The sequence below is a fragment of the Orycteropus afer genome, unplaced genomic scaffold, assembly GCF_000298275.1.
Source record: "Orycteropus afer afer isolate SDZICR_OR568_19922 unplaced genomic scaffold, OryAfe1.0 scaffold00042, whole genome shotgun sequence".
NCBI classification, from domain to species: domain Eukaryota; kingdom Metazoa; phylum Chordata; class Mammalia; order Tubulidentata; family Orycteropodidae; genus Orycteropus; species Orycteropus afer.
In genome coordinates, this window is record NW_006921629.1 from 6,731,260 (window position 1) to 6,747,847 (window position 16,588).

At 52.0% G+C, this 16,588-nt stretch overlaps 2 protein-coding genes across 2 annotated transcripts; both read right to left on the reverse strand.

The window, feature by feature from the left end:
• Positions 1-1,895: 1,895 nt before the first annotated feature.
• On the reverse strand, positions 1,896-10,141 carry PROCA1 (protein interacting with cyclin A1). Its single transcript, XM_007937378.1, is given in 6 exon segments — positions 1,896-1,961; positions 1,964-2,543; positions 2,639-2,797; positions 3,032-3,167; positions 5,397-5,483; positions 10,051-10,141. Coding segments are annotated over 6 exon segments (1,119 nt in total).
• A 1,995-nt stretch (positions 10,142-12,136) lies between these two features.
• On the reverse strand, positions 12,137-16,110 carry RAB34 (RAB34, member RAS oncogene family). The gene is given in 11 exon segments (XM_042780499.1): positions 12,137-12,204; positions 12,286-12,393; positions 12,530-12,620; positions 12,699-12,780; positions 12,949-13,000; positions 13,137-13,201; positions 13,299-13,400; positions 13,478-13,543; positions 14,768-14,859; positions 15,082-15,160; positions 15,965-16,110. Coding segments are annotated over 11 exon segments (951 nt in total).
• Positions 16,111-16,588: the final 478 nt, after the last annotated feature.

Sequence of the window (16,588 nt, forward strand, 5' to 3'; positions counted from 1 at the left end):
ACCTGCCCAGCCACTGCCTGGCTGCCCTTACCTACCTGCTGCCACGCTGCCGCTTCCTGCCCGTCATTTGAATAAACAGTGTTTCTACAGAGCACTTGCCGCAGCCTCTCTCCAACTCTTTGACTCTTTGAGGGGTGGCTTTCAAAGCACTGTTTGGACCTATGAGGACTCCACTGACTCCTGCTTCTGATCCAGGAGAGAGGCAGTGGTTCCTGGTCATTAAGAGAAGGGGCATAACACCAAGCAATCTGACCCAGAAGCCACCTTGCTAAGATCACATCCCTGCTCTACTTCCTAGTTCTGTGACCTTGTGCAGGCTACTTAGTGCCTCTAAATCTGCTGCCCTATCTGTAAGAGAAGATGAAAACTACCTCATCAGCTGCTGTGAAGCCTGACATATAGTGTATATGAATTGCTTAGCCTTGTGCCTGGTACATCAAACCAGACCCACTGCCATCAAGTCGATTACAACTCACAGCAACCCCCATAGGGTTTCCAAAGCCATAAATCTTTACAGAAGCAGACTGCCTCATCTTTCTCCTGCGGAGAAGCTGGTGAGTTTGAACCACTGATCTTTTTGGTTAGCAGCCCAGTGCCTTAAGCATAGTGTCACCAGAGTTCCTTGGTACATCTTGAAAGCCCTCAGTAAATGTAAGCTACAGTTATTACACTCATTCATTCAACAGCTGCCCCATCCTGTGTGCTTAGTGGTCTTCTTTGGCATAATGGGAAAGGCCACAAGTAAACCTGGGTTTCTTACCTCGAATACCTGCACCTTCCACTTTTTTCTTTTTTTCCACACCACCTGTGCCTTCATCTTTAACAATATCCCCAAGCAAGTCAGACGTTTTTGCCCCAGGATAGGCTTCCACGGCCCCGGCCCCTACCCTTGATATTCTCTCACTGGATATTGCAGGGGAAGCCAGTCCCTCCTAACTTATGACCAGCCAGCCTCCTGGCCCTGGTCCCTTCCCCCATCCCCACTGCCTCTTGTTCTGGTCTCCACTGGGATTCTTCACTGGGCTTTCAGCTCACAGCTTGATGAGTCAGTGCTGGGAAAGTAAGGCTTTGCTCTCCCTTTTCTCTGCTTGAGGCTCTGCAGAGACGTAGGAAAGGGCCCCTTGATGAGCTCTCTCCCCCCTTCATCATTCTCCTCCCTCTGCTTTTCTTTAAGATCTCTTCTGGGGTTTTCTTTGGAGGGGGAGGGAGGCAAGGGTGTGGAGAAGCTGGCTTTCTGCTGGGAGCTCAGTTCTCTCTTCAACACAAAAAGTCTGCAAGGGCCTACCTAGCTAGAGCAGGTCCATACCAGCTGGGAAGGTTATGTCCCCTGTGGTGCCATGAGTCCCCTGCTTCTGGAGCAGACGGAAGCTTAGTAGACCCCTATGTGGCCCTGGGGTCTGGAGCAGACGGAAGCTTAGTAGACCCCTATGGGGCCCTGGCCCATCTTCCCTAGGGCCACTCAGAGAAGGAAAGGGCACAAATAGTAACCCATTGGGTTAAAAGTTTCCTTTATTGTGGGTATCACTGTAGACAGTACTGCCTAACCCAGAAGCAGAATCACCACAGACCAGGCTCCCAGTAGAGGGAAAGCCTTCCTACCTACCCCAATCCACATGTACTCTTCTTAGTCTTAGGATAGTAAATAAAAACAGGGCTATGTCCTTCCCCTTCCTCCCAGTAGGATAGTAGGGGTCTCCCACCCAGCTTCCTGTGGATTTCTTCATTGAAAGTTGGATTGCCCTTCAGAAAGCCCTGCAGCCCCCAGCCTCCAATTATGCCCAGTGCCACCCCCCCCCCCCAGCCAGCAGTAGCCCGATAGGAGGGAGAGAGAACAGCAGCAGGGGGGTCAGCTATAGGCTTGACTGGATTTATTCTTCGCCCTGGTCACCCTGGCCTCAACTGAGATTGGGGTTTGATGTTGAGGGAGATTTCCTCTTGTTTACCTTCCTGCCTTTGGAGGGGAGGCCTTCCCCTTGGACTTCTTGTTTTGGCTCGTGTTCTTCTTCTTCCTGGGTGATAAAGATTCCACAATATCCTCACTGGAGGGTCCCTCTTCTCTGAGGTCTTTGTAGCTGTCCTCACTCTCCAGGTCTTCTCGACTCTCTGGGCTGGACTCTGACATCCTGGCCAGCTCTCTCGGGCTTACTGATCGGCCCACGTCTGGAGGTGAAGGTGATTTCATCGGACTTTTCTTCTTAGTCACTTTGCCCTTCTTGACTTTTTTCTTCAGCTTAGCCTTCTCCTTGTCTGATGAGTCCTCATCTTTCTCTTTGTCCTTTTTCTTTACCTTCTTGATCACCTTGCTGCCCTGACTTTTCCCTGTGGGGCTCTCGGAACGCCAGATGGTGATGGGAACTGCTGAGTCAGGGCTGCCAGTGGCCGTGCCAGTGCTTATGTCTGGGGGCTGGGTGATGGGCCCCACTTGGGTCGGGATGGGAGGCTTGCTTTCTTCCTCTTCTTCATTAAGGTCATCGTCCACAAATTCATGGTGGATGGGATGGTGGATCACTGCCACCGAGACAGGCCTGTTGTAGCTTTTGCACCTGTAGGGGGAAGATGACGGGAAGAGAGGGCTGGCAAGAGGTTGAGCAGTGCCTAGTAGAGCCGCCACCTGCCCTGTCAGCCTCCCAGCACTCACCAGCCATACCAAAACCGTTCCACACACTCGTCCTCTGGGATGAACTCATAGCAAGGAGTCGGGATGATCTTGAAGCAGGCTGGGCTCACGTCCCAGGAACAGGTTGGGCCCACATCTCGGGAGCTGCTGCTGTTTGCCTTTTCTGAGGATTCCTTCACCCTGACACACAAGACTCTCAGCTTGGCTGCCACGCCTTCAGGACTCCCCAAGGGCCCAGAGCTAGAAGCCTCAGGGACAGTGGGCTCCTCTGGGCTCTGCCTCAGCTGCCACAATACCTCCTCCCATTGTTCTTGGAGGTCAGGGTTGAAGGGGTTAATCACAGTTTAAGTTTAGGGCCTAGCTCTTCCTAGGCATCTCCATTGCACAGTAGATCCCCAAGGAGGGGGCTCTCACCTAGAGTCACAGTCACAGTAGCTGACAGCATGCAGGTGCAGCTTGTGGTGGGTATAGTCAGAGTTGAAGGGGTGGGTGATATGCCCAGCACACTGCTTGTGTTTCCAGCAGCACCCGTCAGTCTCCTTGAAGTCACCTGAGGAGCAGGGGCCTGGGTCACTCAGGGGCAGCAGCAGCTCCTGAGTCTGGAGTCTCCCCACTGACAGCTCACTCTGAAGCCCCTATGTGATCTTGGGCCTCACCAGATTCACCAGCTACCACCACCACCACCCTTGGACTATTTCTAGGGTCTTAGCTCAGCAGTAACTCCGGGTCCCAGCCCTCCCCTTCCCTAATCCACTACACACATCCCGTCCCCTGCAGGGACACACAATATATAGTAGGTCCTGTGACACCTTGCCCTTTTCCTTTCCCTACTTTTGGGAGCCTGCCCTCCACTGACTCCTGCCTGCCCACTCACCCAGCTACTTAGTCTTGGGCTACCCCACTTGACAAGGTGCCTGGGTAAGGGAAGACCCTCTTGCAGTGGCAGACGGTAGCGCCTCAGGAGTCCCACTTGTAATCCCCTGTGATTGGGGCGAGCAGCGGCAGCAGCACCCTCACTTCCACTGCACAGGCCCGACAAGCCCAAGCCCAACTCCCCACAGCCTCTGAAACCCCTCTGGCCACAAGGCCTGCTGTAGTGCTCTCACGGGCAGCTGAGGCCTGAGCCACCCCTACATCCTGCTGCTTGGCTGTGGCAGCCCCCTTCTCCTTCACGTTACTGCTGCTTGATTCCTCACTCCTCCAAACCCTTCTGACACCTTTACTCTTCCCTCTCCTTCCCATTGCCCACCCACCCTGTTCTTTCCCCCGAGCTCCCGTTCCTCATCTTCCATCATCAGACCCTAGAGTCACAGACTTGAACAACCCACCACCCAGCTTTCCACCCTCTTTCCACATGATACCTCTTCCCAGGCCTCAAAGATACCACATCTCCTTTCCCAAGGCCCAGAATAGAAGCTGCCAGGTGGGAGTTTGGGGTTAGGTAAAAGTCCTGGAGAAGGGGATCACACCTGTTTTGCTCAGCTGGTTGAACCCACTTCACTTTCCTACCCTCCACTCCCACTGCCTCACCTCTGACCCTGCCTAAGGCTGTAGTCTACTCTTGGCACTACCTCTCAGGCCACCCCCCCCAGAGATAAGCCTATGCATGAGGTGACTCCATATGTCCTTCACAGCCCAAGAGCCCAAGGTCTCACACACCAGGCAGAGGACAAGGTGTCCAGTATACCTCCTTAGGCAGCCCTACTGCCAGTTCCCCTGACACCAGCTCTACCACACCTCCAGAGGAAGAAGGGTGGCATTGATGAGTTGCCGTGACAGCCTGGCATGGGGTCCTGTGGCAAGTGACTGTACCTCTATTTAGCCCTCAAGAGAGGTGGAACTGAATGAGACCTCACACTGGCCACCAGTCAGGAATTCATTCATTCAGGCTGTGGGTATGTTAGGAGCCCTGGCAGTGCAGTGGTTAAGAGCTCAGCTGCTAACTGAAAAGTCAGGAGTTCAAACCCACCAGCCACTCTCCAAGTAAAAGCTGTAGCAATCTGTTTCTGTAAAGATTTCAGCATTGGAAACCCTATGGAACAAGTTCCACTGTGCCTTAATGGGTCATTATGAGTTGGAATAGACTCAGTGGCAATGGGTTTGGTTTTAGGGTGTGAGTGTGTTAGAGTGGCGTTGAGAAATGAGAACACTGCCACCTGGTCTGAACCTTGCTTCACATCCCTCATCCCCTGCCCCAGCCAGGCTGTGAGGGTCCTGGGTCCCTGCCACTCCTGGCCCCCTTGATGACCTCCTCTGCTGCTTCCTTTCCTCCTGTACCCTTGCTCTACCCTAGAGAAAATAAAGAAGGGACACAGGCCTGGCTGGAATGTCACCACCTTGGGTTTGCTCAGTGCTGCTGAATTTGGGCAAAGGGCAACATATGACAAGTACCCCAAACTTGTAGTCAGACACACCTGCGCTCTAGTCCTGGCTCTGCCACCTACTAGCCAGGTGACCCAGGGCAAATTAGTTAACTTTTCTTGAGTCTCCATTTCCTTATCTACAAAATGGAGATGGCGGTAATCGCCCTGTTGCAGGGTTGCTGGGAGGACTCGGTCCATGCGTGTGAAAGGTGTGTGTGCACTCTAAAGTGCTATAAAAAAGAAAGGAGTGATTGTGGCCTCCAGGAGGGGGTCTGGCTTCAGAAGGGAAGAAGTATGGAGGCTGGGTAAGCTTATCAAGTCCAAACACTTCCCTCCCGCCTGCCTCATCACCAGATCTCCACTTTCCAAAGTGAGGGGTGGAGGGGACCCCAGGGCCAGGGATCCCCTAGACCCACCTTCAGAGGAGAAAGTAGATGTGTCGGTGCTGGATGCCACGCCAGCCAGCAGATGTCCTCTCCCCCAGCTGGGCAACCTGTTTATATCTGAGAGAGTACAGAGTAGCAGCAGCCCCCTCCCCACTGTCATTCATTCCCCCAACATTTCCTGAGATGCAAGATGCTCTAGGTATTAGGCCCCCAGCTGCATCCTAGGGATGCAGATATTTAAAACAAACAAAAAATGTCCCTGCCCTCAAGAGGCCGGGGTGTGTGTGTATTGGGGGAGAGACACATGAGCGGTACATGAATAGATAATGACAATAATGTGATGGAAATGATAGGGAGATTGTGGGGAGTAAGGTCTCTGTAAGCATAGAACAAAGGTCCTGCTGAGAGCAGGAAGGGGGAAAGAGGATTCTGGAAGATTTCTTGGAAGAACCATCATTGGAGCTGGGTCTGGAGTAGTGAATAGAATTAAGCCAGGGACTAGGCAAGCAGGGACAGTTCCAGAGACACTCCCAGAGTGTATGGAATCTAGTCAGAAGATGTCCCCAAGCAAGCAGACCTCCACCTGGCACAGCAGCCTCCCCAGCCATCAGAAACCACAGAACAGAGCCTGCCATTTTCCCTTTCCTTCCCACAATTAGCCTTGTCCTTCAGGGCATCAGAGTGGGACTATTGCTTAAGGAAGGTGAGCTGTTCCTTTGGACTTGAGCCAGGCACTTGTTCATCCTTCTACAGGTCCTCCATCAGCTCCTTCTGTTTCCCACAGCACATAAGTGTTCAATATTTATTAAAGGAGTAAATTAACGAAACCTCACGCACATCCCTCGCAACTCCTACCCTACTACTGTTCCTCTCAGCAGGTAATTTCACCACCACTATCTGGCTGCTCCCACCCTCACCAACACTTCTCCAGCCTTGGGAAGAGACATCCTTTCTTTCTGCTGCTCCAAGCAAAAAGTTCTAGGCCCCAGTCAGTATTATCACCTTCTCTTTCTTTACTGGCTCTTTCGCACAAACTATGAAGATCTATAGACAAACAATACTCTATCAATGCTATTTCTTCCTCTACTCCTGCATATTCCTTTTCAGCCCAAGTTTATTGATTCAGTATATACTGGATAGCTTCACTAGCCACAGAGAAGGTGGTCAGTCACTACCTTCAGTAACATCAGCATCTTCAGCTCTTCCACTCCAGCCATGTGCAACACAGTAACCATTTAAGAGAGACCAACAATGATTTCCAAATAGTGAAACCCAGTGACCACCTTTCTGTCTCGTCTCACTTGATTGTGATGACCAATCAGTCGCTTCAAACTATTCCTTTGACTACCATAAAGAACCTCTCTCATCTTTCTCTTCTTTCTCTGACTCATTCTTTCTTGCCTCCTTTGCCATTTCCTCTTCCTCTGCTGTACCCCATAAGTATTGGTCATCAGGGTTCTGGCCTCGATCCCTTTCTCAGGAGACTACAAGCTTGTTCTGGATAGTGTTGTCCACTTTCATGGTTTCAGTAGCCATCAGTAAAATGCCATAATCTGAGTCTCCAACCTAGATTGCTTTATGGGCATATAGCCATTATCCTCTTGGATGTCCCCACAACATCTTAACTTCAGCATGTCCTACACAAACCTACCATCTTCTCCCTACCCCCCAAACCTTCTCCTGCACTCTCCATTTCAGAGAACAGACACTTAAGCTATAAACCTAGGGATCATCCAACTTGGTAAGCACTTCTTGCCATGTATATCTCCCCCACATATCTCTTGAATTGATCTGTACTACCTCTGTTTTGAGGAGCTCTGGTGGTGTAGTGCCTAAGGCATTTGACTGCTAACCAGAAGGCTGGCGGTTCAAACCCACCAGCTACTCCTCAGAAGGAAGGTTGGGCAACCTACTTCCATAGTGATACCACCTCAGAAACCCAAGGCGGGGTCGCTGAGTCAGGTCTGATTCGACGGCAGTATGTCTGGTGTGTGTTTTTTTGTTTTTGTTTTTGTACTTCCGTTTTGATTCAGACCATAATCATCTCTGACTTAGAAAGCAGCAGTGGTCTCTTGCCTGGTCTCCCTGCCTCCTGTCTCATTACCTGTTGCCATCAAGTCAATTCTGGCTCATGGCAATCCTATAGAACAGAGTAGCACTGCCCTATAAGGTTCCTAATGTTATAATCTTTACAGAAACAGATTGCCACCTATTTCTGTCATGGAGCTGCTGGTGGGTTGGAACTGTCAACCTTTCAGTTAGCAGTGGAGCACTTAACCACTACACCACCAGGACTCCTTCCTGTCTCATTACTCTTATCCATTCCTAACAATGGATGAATTTTCTAAAATACCAATTGGACCACCGTGTTTCTCCTCTTGATACCATCCCACTGCCTTCAGGATCAATTAACAAACCTTAATCATGACATTACAGGCCTTCCAGGACCCAGACCTGGTTCCCTCCTCAGTATCTGTTTCTCTCACCTATCCATACCTTCTGTCACCCTTCATTCCTCCAGTCCACTCTCCTGCCTCCCGCTCCTCAGAAATACCTATTCGTCTGAAGAACAACTGTACCCAGGTAGAACTGGCCATGTACCCTTGTGCCCATTTACTCTGCCATAGTACCTGGAACCTGTGACATTCATGAATTTACTCTGTAGCTCTGCTTCAGAGCAGGGGTCATGTTTCATATGCTTCTCTGGCTGGAACATAGAAGGAGCTCAGTAAATGTTCATTGAAATGAATGAATGAATGAATGAGCCCCCTACTGGAGCCAGAAAGAAGCTGTGATACTGCAGACTGCCTAAGGTTCAAGCGTGGGAGCTATCCTAGGGAAAGAGAACTGACAAGGCTGAGCACTTTCTCAAGGCCAGGCACTCATTTTACAATATGCCTTTATTCTAAATCCTCACCCCAGACCATTCTATGATGGGGACTCACAGACGCAGGACAACTAGCTTGTCAAAGTAGATAGCAGAGGTCATATTCAAGCCCAGGTCTTCCTGGCTCCACAACCTATGCTCTTTTAAGTTCTACTTAGGGTTGACTGAGATGATATATATGTAAACAAAAGATTTACACATCATGAGCGCCACAGCCAGGTCTTAAGCCAACATTCATTCAGCTCACTATCCAAAATCTCCTGTCTTCTCAGCTGTCACCCTCCAGTGCTTTTCAACTCCAAAACCAAAAAAAAAAAAAAAACCTCACTGCCATCAAGTTGGATCCAACTCATAGCGACCCCTCCTTGGGTTTCCAAGGCAGTATCACTACAGAACTGAGCTCTGGTAGCATAGTGCCTAAGGCACTTGACTGCTAACCAGAAGGCTGCTGGTTCAAGACCCACCAGCCACTCCTCAGAAGGAAGGTGTGGCAATCTACTTTTTTAGTGATACCCCCTCCAGAAGGAGGGTTCACTATGAGTCGGGTCTGACTTGAGGGCACATAACAACAACAACAACAAATCACTACGGAAGAAGATTGCCCAACCTTCCTTCCAAGGAGTGGCTGGTGGGCTTGAACAGTCAAATGCCTTAGGTACTACACCACCAGAGCTCCCAGACACCACCAACTCCTCACCCTTTGGTTTTACTCAATCCTGGCTCCATGGCCTCCTTTATTTATATTGGACCCTTGGGTCAGGTCAGAGAGGACTAGCCAGGGTCAGGATTCAGACTGCTGTGTCTCACTCCACTTGCTCTCTCCAGAGTCACTATGAAACAGGCCCATATCCAGGGTCATAGCCATTTTATTTTTCACTCCCTCTCTGCCACAAGCCCTGACAACCATCAGCTCAGTTTGTGAAGGGAAGGAGGGGAAGACAAAGAGGAAGAGACTCAGTTACTTTCCTCAGACCTAAGGAAGGCAATCTGCTCTGTAGTTCAGAGAGCAAAGAGACAGAGATTGGACACAGGAGGGACTTCATAATGAGGGAGGAGGGTGATCTCTTTCTCGGTAACAGACGCAGAAGCCTAACTTTAGAACTCACAAGTGATGCTCATTTGCACAGAATCCTCCCCGTCCCGCGGGCGGAGAAGCTCCCCTAGCCCACGTACCCCAAGGGCAAGGGTTCTAGGTTTAGGTACCAGAACAGCCGAACTGGAGAAGGGAAGAAGGAAACGAGGGAGGGAACAAGGAAGAAAGGAAGGAAAGGGAAGTAGTAAGGGACAGGCAGAGTGCACGCGTCTCCTAGGAAATACCACTCTGGCCCCGCCCCTATCTGGAGGCAATTGTGATGTCACGCATGGAATCTCCAGATTCTTTACCGTACACGGGGGCAGTGGAGCTCCCCCTCCCCCAACCCCGGCGGATGGTTGGGCGCTGGGCCTTGGCCTGGTCTTGCGCTTCTTGGGAGGCGGCCCAGGGTCCGGGCTACCGCCCAGCAGTGCCGTCTAGTCCTACAGCCAGGAGTTGCTGCTCCGGTCCTGCCGCACGGTCCCAGCCGAAGTGGTAGGAGATCCTCCCAGGTCTCAGGAACCCAGTGCTCAATCATTGGTCCTCGGCTAGACGTGAGCCCGCCCCCTGGCCCTAACTCCGCCCCAGCCCAGACCTTGGCCCCACCTCCTCTCCCAGGAGCCCAGTCTCCAGTTCCACACCCTTCCTGAGTCTTCGAGCCAGTCTACAAGCCACACCCCTGGCCCGAAGCCCACCCTCAATCTTCTGCCCCGCCCCCTCCTTACCCCCGCTCCTGCTCTCATTCCAGATGTTGGTCTTGCGCCCAGGTCTTTCCCTAGTCCATCTTTCAATCGTCAGTGTCGTCCTGACCCACATCCCTCTCAGCCCAGTTCTTTATCTCTATGGGACTCCCTGCAGCTCAGCTAGGCCAAGCCCTCAACCCAACCGTAAACCCCAATCTCAGATTGGCCTAAATCCCCCTAACTCCGCCTCATGCTTGCCCAGCCCCTCTCCTACCTCCACCAGCTCTGAACTTCGCTGTCTTCCCAACCCAATTCTGACCTTCAGCTTCGTTCTTCATCCGGGACCTCCCGCCTCCTCCCAGGCCCCTCCTTTAACCCTAGCACCTCCCCTTTTTTCTCTGGGGCCAAAACCTTAGCTCGGCCGCTCAGGCCCAGCACTCAATCCCATCCCTAGTTCCTCTCCAGATCTACTCCCACCTTAGTCCGACCCCCGGACCTTAGCCCCACCCTGGCCCCGCCCCCACTCTGTCCTTAGCCCCGCCCCAGTCATGCTCACAGCCTCAGACTCCGACTCGCCTCCCTGCCCCTCCAAACCTAGCTCTGGCGTAATCCCGCCTACAGCCGGCCGCGAAAGCGACCACCACCGCCCGCCCTACCGCCTCTTCACTATCCCGAGATCCTTCCTTCTCAGGCATGAGCATTCCCTTTCTCCAGTACAGGCCTCCTCCCCAGAAGCCTATTGTCGAACTCTCGGATGAGGTCGTGGTGTCGGCTTCCAGCCCGTCTTGTAGCAGCCCAGGTCCGGCCACCAGGAGCTACCGCCCCTGCGTTCTAGGGTTGGCTCTCCAAGACGTCCCGGATGAAAACCAGGTCACACGTGTCCCTCCTTTGTTGGCCGAGATGCCTGAGGTACTTCTGGTTAGTTTATGGCTCTGAGTCAGACATCAACACTTTTCCCCAAAATGGTTTTTCTATCAATGAAGATTTTTGAACTCTATGTGTTAATGCACATTTCTCTTATTTCATTTATTTAAAAAAAAAAAGAAAAAAACACCTCACTGTCCACCAGTCGAATCCGACTCAGCGACCCCTCCGTGGATTTCGGAGGCAGTGTCACTACGGAAGTAGGTTGCCCAACCTTCCTTCCAAGGAGTGGCTGGTGGGTTTAAACCCAGCCTTTTGGTTAGCAGTCAAATGCTTTAGGCACTATGACACCAGAGCTCCTATTTCATCTATACAATCCCACAAATTCAGCATTATCAGCCCCATTTTACAGATGAGGAAGCTGAGGCACAGAGGTAAGTGATTTGCTTGAGTTTTCGAGAGTGGACATGAAGATTAAAATGCAGGTCGTCCTGACTCAGACCACATCTTCTGAATAAGGAACCAGGTTTCCCTTTCTTACGGCTAGACTAAGGTCAACTCAAAACTCAATCATTTCCCAGAATTATATTCGGAGAAATGTTTTTAAGAGAGAAGGCAGGAAGAGATTTTAAAAAAGTTTCTACTAGAAGAAATTTGGGTATAACAAAAGCACCAAGTATGTGGACATATATGGGGGAAGGGACCCTAAGAAAGGCTTCCTAAAGCCAGCCATTTAGATCTCACCCGGTGAGGGCCACTGACCCTCAAAGCCTGGTCCCAGCCTCTCAGCTCAACCCAAGAACTAGAGATAGAATCCCAGCAGGAGGCATCAGTCCCCAAAATGGCCACAACAGCCTGACCCATTCCATATTCCTCCTCCCTGACAAAGGACTCCAGTCCCAAAAGCACTAATAACTCAGAGATTTTAATGTATAAGGCACATGTGAGCTGGTATAGGCTCCTCTTTGGGCTCCTCATGCCCAAAGAGCCCAGCAGGCTGAGCAAAACAGCAGAGATCACCTGCTGGGTATCCTAGAGAGCCCTTGGAGATAAGTTGGGGCATCCAGTCTTTGGCATGGTGCCTGGAGGCAGGAAGTAACTAACATGGTCCCAGCTTCCCCTCTCGGGGTACTGCCACCAAGGGGCAGCTCTTTGGTCTAAAAAAACCAGTCAGTGCAAATGTCCAGGGGTCAAGGTCTGAAGGAGTCAGGGTGGCATAGTTTCCCAGGGCTGGGCAGTTTCTGGAAGTGAGACCCCTCACTCCTCATGGGCAACATGTGGGCTTCTTCTTGTTGGCAGTTAGGTAGAGATTGTTGTCATCACTCTTGATGCCTGAAGAAGGGTGGCAAATATGTGAATCAGGAATTGGAATCCCTTTTACTCTCTGCCACCCTCATCCAGGTGGGCACTCACGGACAACATCCCCAATGCGCCGGGCCCCTGATTTCTCCAGCTCAGCCAGCACGTTGGCCTCGAAGGTCAGTGCTGCCACCCGGAAAAAGAATTCCCGGACATTCTCACCTGGACACAGGGAGAAGATGGGGCACTCAGGGGCAGTGTCAGGCCCAGTGGGGCACTGGGCACAGTTTAGAGGTAAAATGAGAAGGAAAGGTAGGCAGGGAATGGAGCAGCAGAGGACCTGAAGCCTCTGACTCACCGGTGAGAGATGAGACTGCCCAGTACTCAGCCTTCATCTCTTGGGCCACCTTGAGTGCATCCTTCTCCATCAGCACATACTGAGCAGGAGTCTGAGGGGAGGTCAGAGTCAGATGGGGGAAGGAGGGTTTCCTCACCACATTCAGCAGTCTCCTCACTGGCACACTCACACTCAGATCCTTCTTGGAACCCACGAGGAAGAGAAGCACGCCAGAAGGATCGTTCTCCTTGAGTGCATCAGCTAGCCACTGCCTAGAAGGGCAGGGGGAAGTGAGCCTGATCAGCTCTTCTCCCTGATGCTAATATGCCCAATTACCCATTCTCTGGTCCTAGATGATTCTTCTTCCTACCATGCCCTTTTCTAAACCCTCTCTTCTGAGCGCCACCCCCTCCCATTTATATTTCAGCATGCCCACATACTTGGTATGTTCCAAGGAAGCCACATCATTCAGGTTGAAGACAATGATGATGGCTATAAGAATAGCAGAAACAGCAGCAGTTAGTTGATTGGGAGGATACTAGTGACTCATTTCCCAACTCCTCCAGTTGTAGATTAGAGGCCAGGTGCATTCTCAGGCCTACCTACCCCACCTCACCCAGCATCTTACCTTGAGCTCCTCGGTAGTAGGTGGATGCAATGCATTTGAACCTCTCCTGTCCAGCAGTATCCCAGCTGGGAAGGAAGAGGGGTGAATGACAGATATATGGAACGGGATGAGGGGTGGGTGCTGAGGGAGGGGAAAACTCAAAGACATGGAGGAAACACTCACAGCTGCAGACTGAAGGGGACGCCCAACACCTCAAATCGTTCCATCTCAAAGTCTACTCCAATGGTGGCCTTATAATTCTTATCAAAGGTGTCTTTGCAGAACCTGAGGGGACAGCAGATACTCTGGCCTTTAGCCCAGCCCACCCTACATAGCCCAGCCCAACTCCAGCACCCCCTTACCTATTAATGAGGCAAGTCTTCCCCACTGACAGGTCCCCTACGACAATGACTTTGGAGATCTTAAATCTGCTAGACATAAGAATAGTCAGGGAAAGTAAGTACCCGTCCCTTCACCCTAGGGAATTTCAATGCCCCCTATAAGGTTCAGAAAGAGCTGTACCCAGGCTGTTATCACAGACACCAAGCCTCCCAGGCAGCTGCATGAATGACAAGCTGAGGAAGAAGGAGTATTTTGTGCTTCAACATCCGAGAGACATCAGTTTGAATCCTAGCCCTCATACTTATTGGCTGTGCCCCTCTGAATCTCAGTTTCAACATTTATTAATGAAGATACAGGATATATTTTATTGGGTTGTTGTAAAGGTTAAAATGAGATCCAGTTGCTGATGAGTCAATTCCAAGTCATGGCAACCTCATGTATATCAGAGTAGAACTGTGCTCCATAGAGTTTTCAGTGGCTGAATTTTTGGAAACAGATCACCAGGCCTTTCTTCTGAAGCATCTTTGAGTGAACTTAAACCTCTAAACTTTAGGTTAGAACCCGAGTGTGTTAACACTTTGTATCACCAAAAAAAAAAAAAAAAAACCCACTGCTGAGTCTATTCAGACTCAAGCCACTGTATAGGACAGGGTTGAATTGCCCCATAGGCTTTCCAAAGCTGTAAATCTTTATGGAAGCAGACTGTCAAACTGCCTCATCTTTCTCCTGCTGATGGGTTCAAATCACTGACCTTTTGGTTAGCACTGCACCACCAGAGTTCCTCTTTTTATATCACCTACGGACTCCTAAAATGAGATGCTCTATATTCTATTCGTTTTCCCTCTGTATTTTAACATCTCTGTTAAATATCTTAAAAGTAATGGTGTTTTCCATTAGATAAAACACAGAAATAGGTCCAACACACTGCCTGGCACACAGTAAGTGCTCAATTAATGGTACCAACTGTTAGTAGTATTGTTTAAAAAAAAAAACCACCACAGTAGGACTCATCCCTGTAGGAACAGCCCCCTGTCCTGGGTCTAAGGGATGTTGTGTAGGGAACTGAGAATGTTGGGCACCTTCTCTGTGTCAGGCCATCTGCCACCTTTCTGCCCCAACCCATCTCATAGGATTCTCACAACAACCCTGTTAGGAAGAAGGTGGTGAACACGGGCTTAAAAAGGGGGAATAACCATACAGCTGGCAAGGGCTGAAATAGAGTCCCAAGGGGGTGATTATATACCCTTATATGCCAAAAAAACTAGAGTTTCTTGGAACTACCTTTTTTTGTTATGGGGTCCCCAACTCACCCCACGGTGCCGGTCCGGTGCTCCTGGCAGGCGCAGGTGACCCGGGGTTGGAAGTCTTTGTGAACGTGCAAAGCAGCCTCCTTCCTCAAGCACTGAGAGAGAAGAGCGGCAGAGAACGGGGCTCACCCATTCCTCGCCCTAGTCTAGCAGCCAAATAGCTGGCGGGGGCGGGGGGGGGACCGGACCACCCAGAAGCAGCAGGCCTAAACAGGCAGCAGGGCTTGGCCCAATCTTCTAACAACCGGTTTGGTGCCACCTCTTCCCCGCCCACTCCTGAGCCGCAGACTAGGGCCCGACGTGGCCCTGGAGCCTACCTGGGGCAGCTCGGCCAGGACGCGGTCCCTTCGCACTGGTGCCAGGATGTTCATCTTGTCCGGGGCCTTGCGGGGCGCCCTGAGAAGGCGCGGCGGCCTGATCCGTCCCGGTTACCCGGGCCCTTGGAGACCCAACAATCACCCGCGGCCTGGTTGTCCCGACTATAACTCGGGGCCACGGGGATCCTACGGGAGCCCGCGGCCTCGGAGACTCTACGACCACTGCCGGCCACGAGGATGAGACAATCACCCGAGGCCGAGGCGAACCCACAATCACCCGGGACCGGGGTGCCCCGAAGACGACTCGGGGGCGAGGAGACCCCTCAGTCGCCAAAAGGGTGCGGGAAGTCCTGTCCGGGGAGGCCTGGGTCCCCGCAGACCCTACAATAACGCGGGGCCGGATAGTCCCTACAATAATCCGGGGGCGCGGAGACCCGACGACAACACGGGACTGAGGCGGCCCTACCATAACAGGAGGCCCCGGGGCGCAGAGCGTCCCCGCCACACGGGGTCACTGTAGAGAAGGGTAGCGCAGCCAAAGCCCGCGGGCCGCTAAACAAGGGCGCCTGAAGCCCGGTCCGCTGCACCGCTACGCGTTTCACTCCGCTAGCCCTCTACGGGTGCTGTAACTTGATCCCCGGAAATTCCTGGAGAAGGGCTGCCCCCCGCCCCTCTCCCGGCAGCCCCAGGCCTCGCAGCCCGCCCCGACCTCCTCCCTCTGGTCCTCCTGGTTGCGCTGCCCGAGCTCAGGCTCCTCCGCCAGACGCCTCACCGAATACCAAGACCCGCCCCCACTGAGGCTTGAGCCTGTTGAAATCCGTAGCCCCCAGCCGCTCTCCCCTGCACCCCTGTGCTAGGCTGTGCATCCTGCGGGGACCCTTACCCAGCTGAGTTGGTGATGGGGAATCAGTGGTTGCTGCGCAGCGTCTGACAAGGCCAGGAGCCGGCGGGGAGAGGCAAGGGGGAGAGAAGAGGCCCAAGGAGAGGCGGCGCTTCGCTCAGCGACTCCAGACCCAGGACGTGACTCATAGAGTCTGCCCCTGCTCGCCCTTCTGTCCGGGTTGGGGGGTTGCAGAGGGAGGCGGAGAAGCACGTAAAGGGGGTACCAGGGTCAGAACTGGATGCCCACGGACGAGGGAGACTTCTGAAGCCTGGAGTCTTCTCTTCCAAGGCTGCTGTAGACTGGGTTGGTGAAACACAAACTGTCCCTTCTAGGGAGGATAAAAAAGGGCCAAGTGGACCGGAACTTGCCCTTTGGGAAAGTCACTGCTCTGGGACGTAGGGGGTCCCTCCTTTAGTATAGACTTTCATTGCTCGAAGCCCTTTGGAATCTTTCCCTGCCTGCCCCCTCCCTCCTCCAAGGACAACTTGTCTTTTTTGTAAAGTCTTTTAGGAGCACTCCTGGCGTAGTGCCTAAGGCATTTGACTGCCTTTGGGTTTTTGTTGTTGTTTTTCTTGGACTTTGGTCAAAGGGGAAATCTGGGCCCAGGAGGCAAAAAAAAAAAAA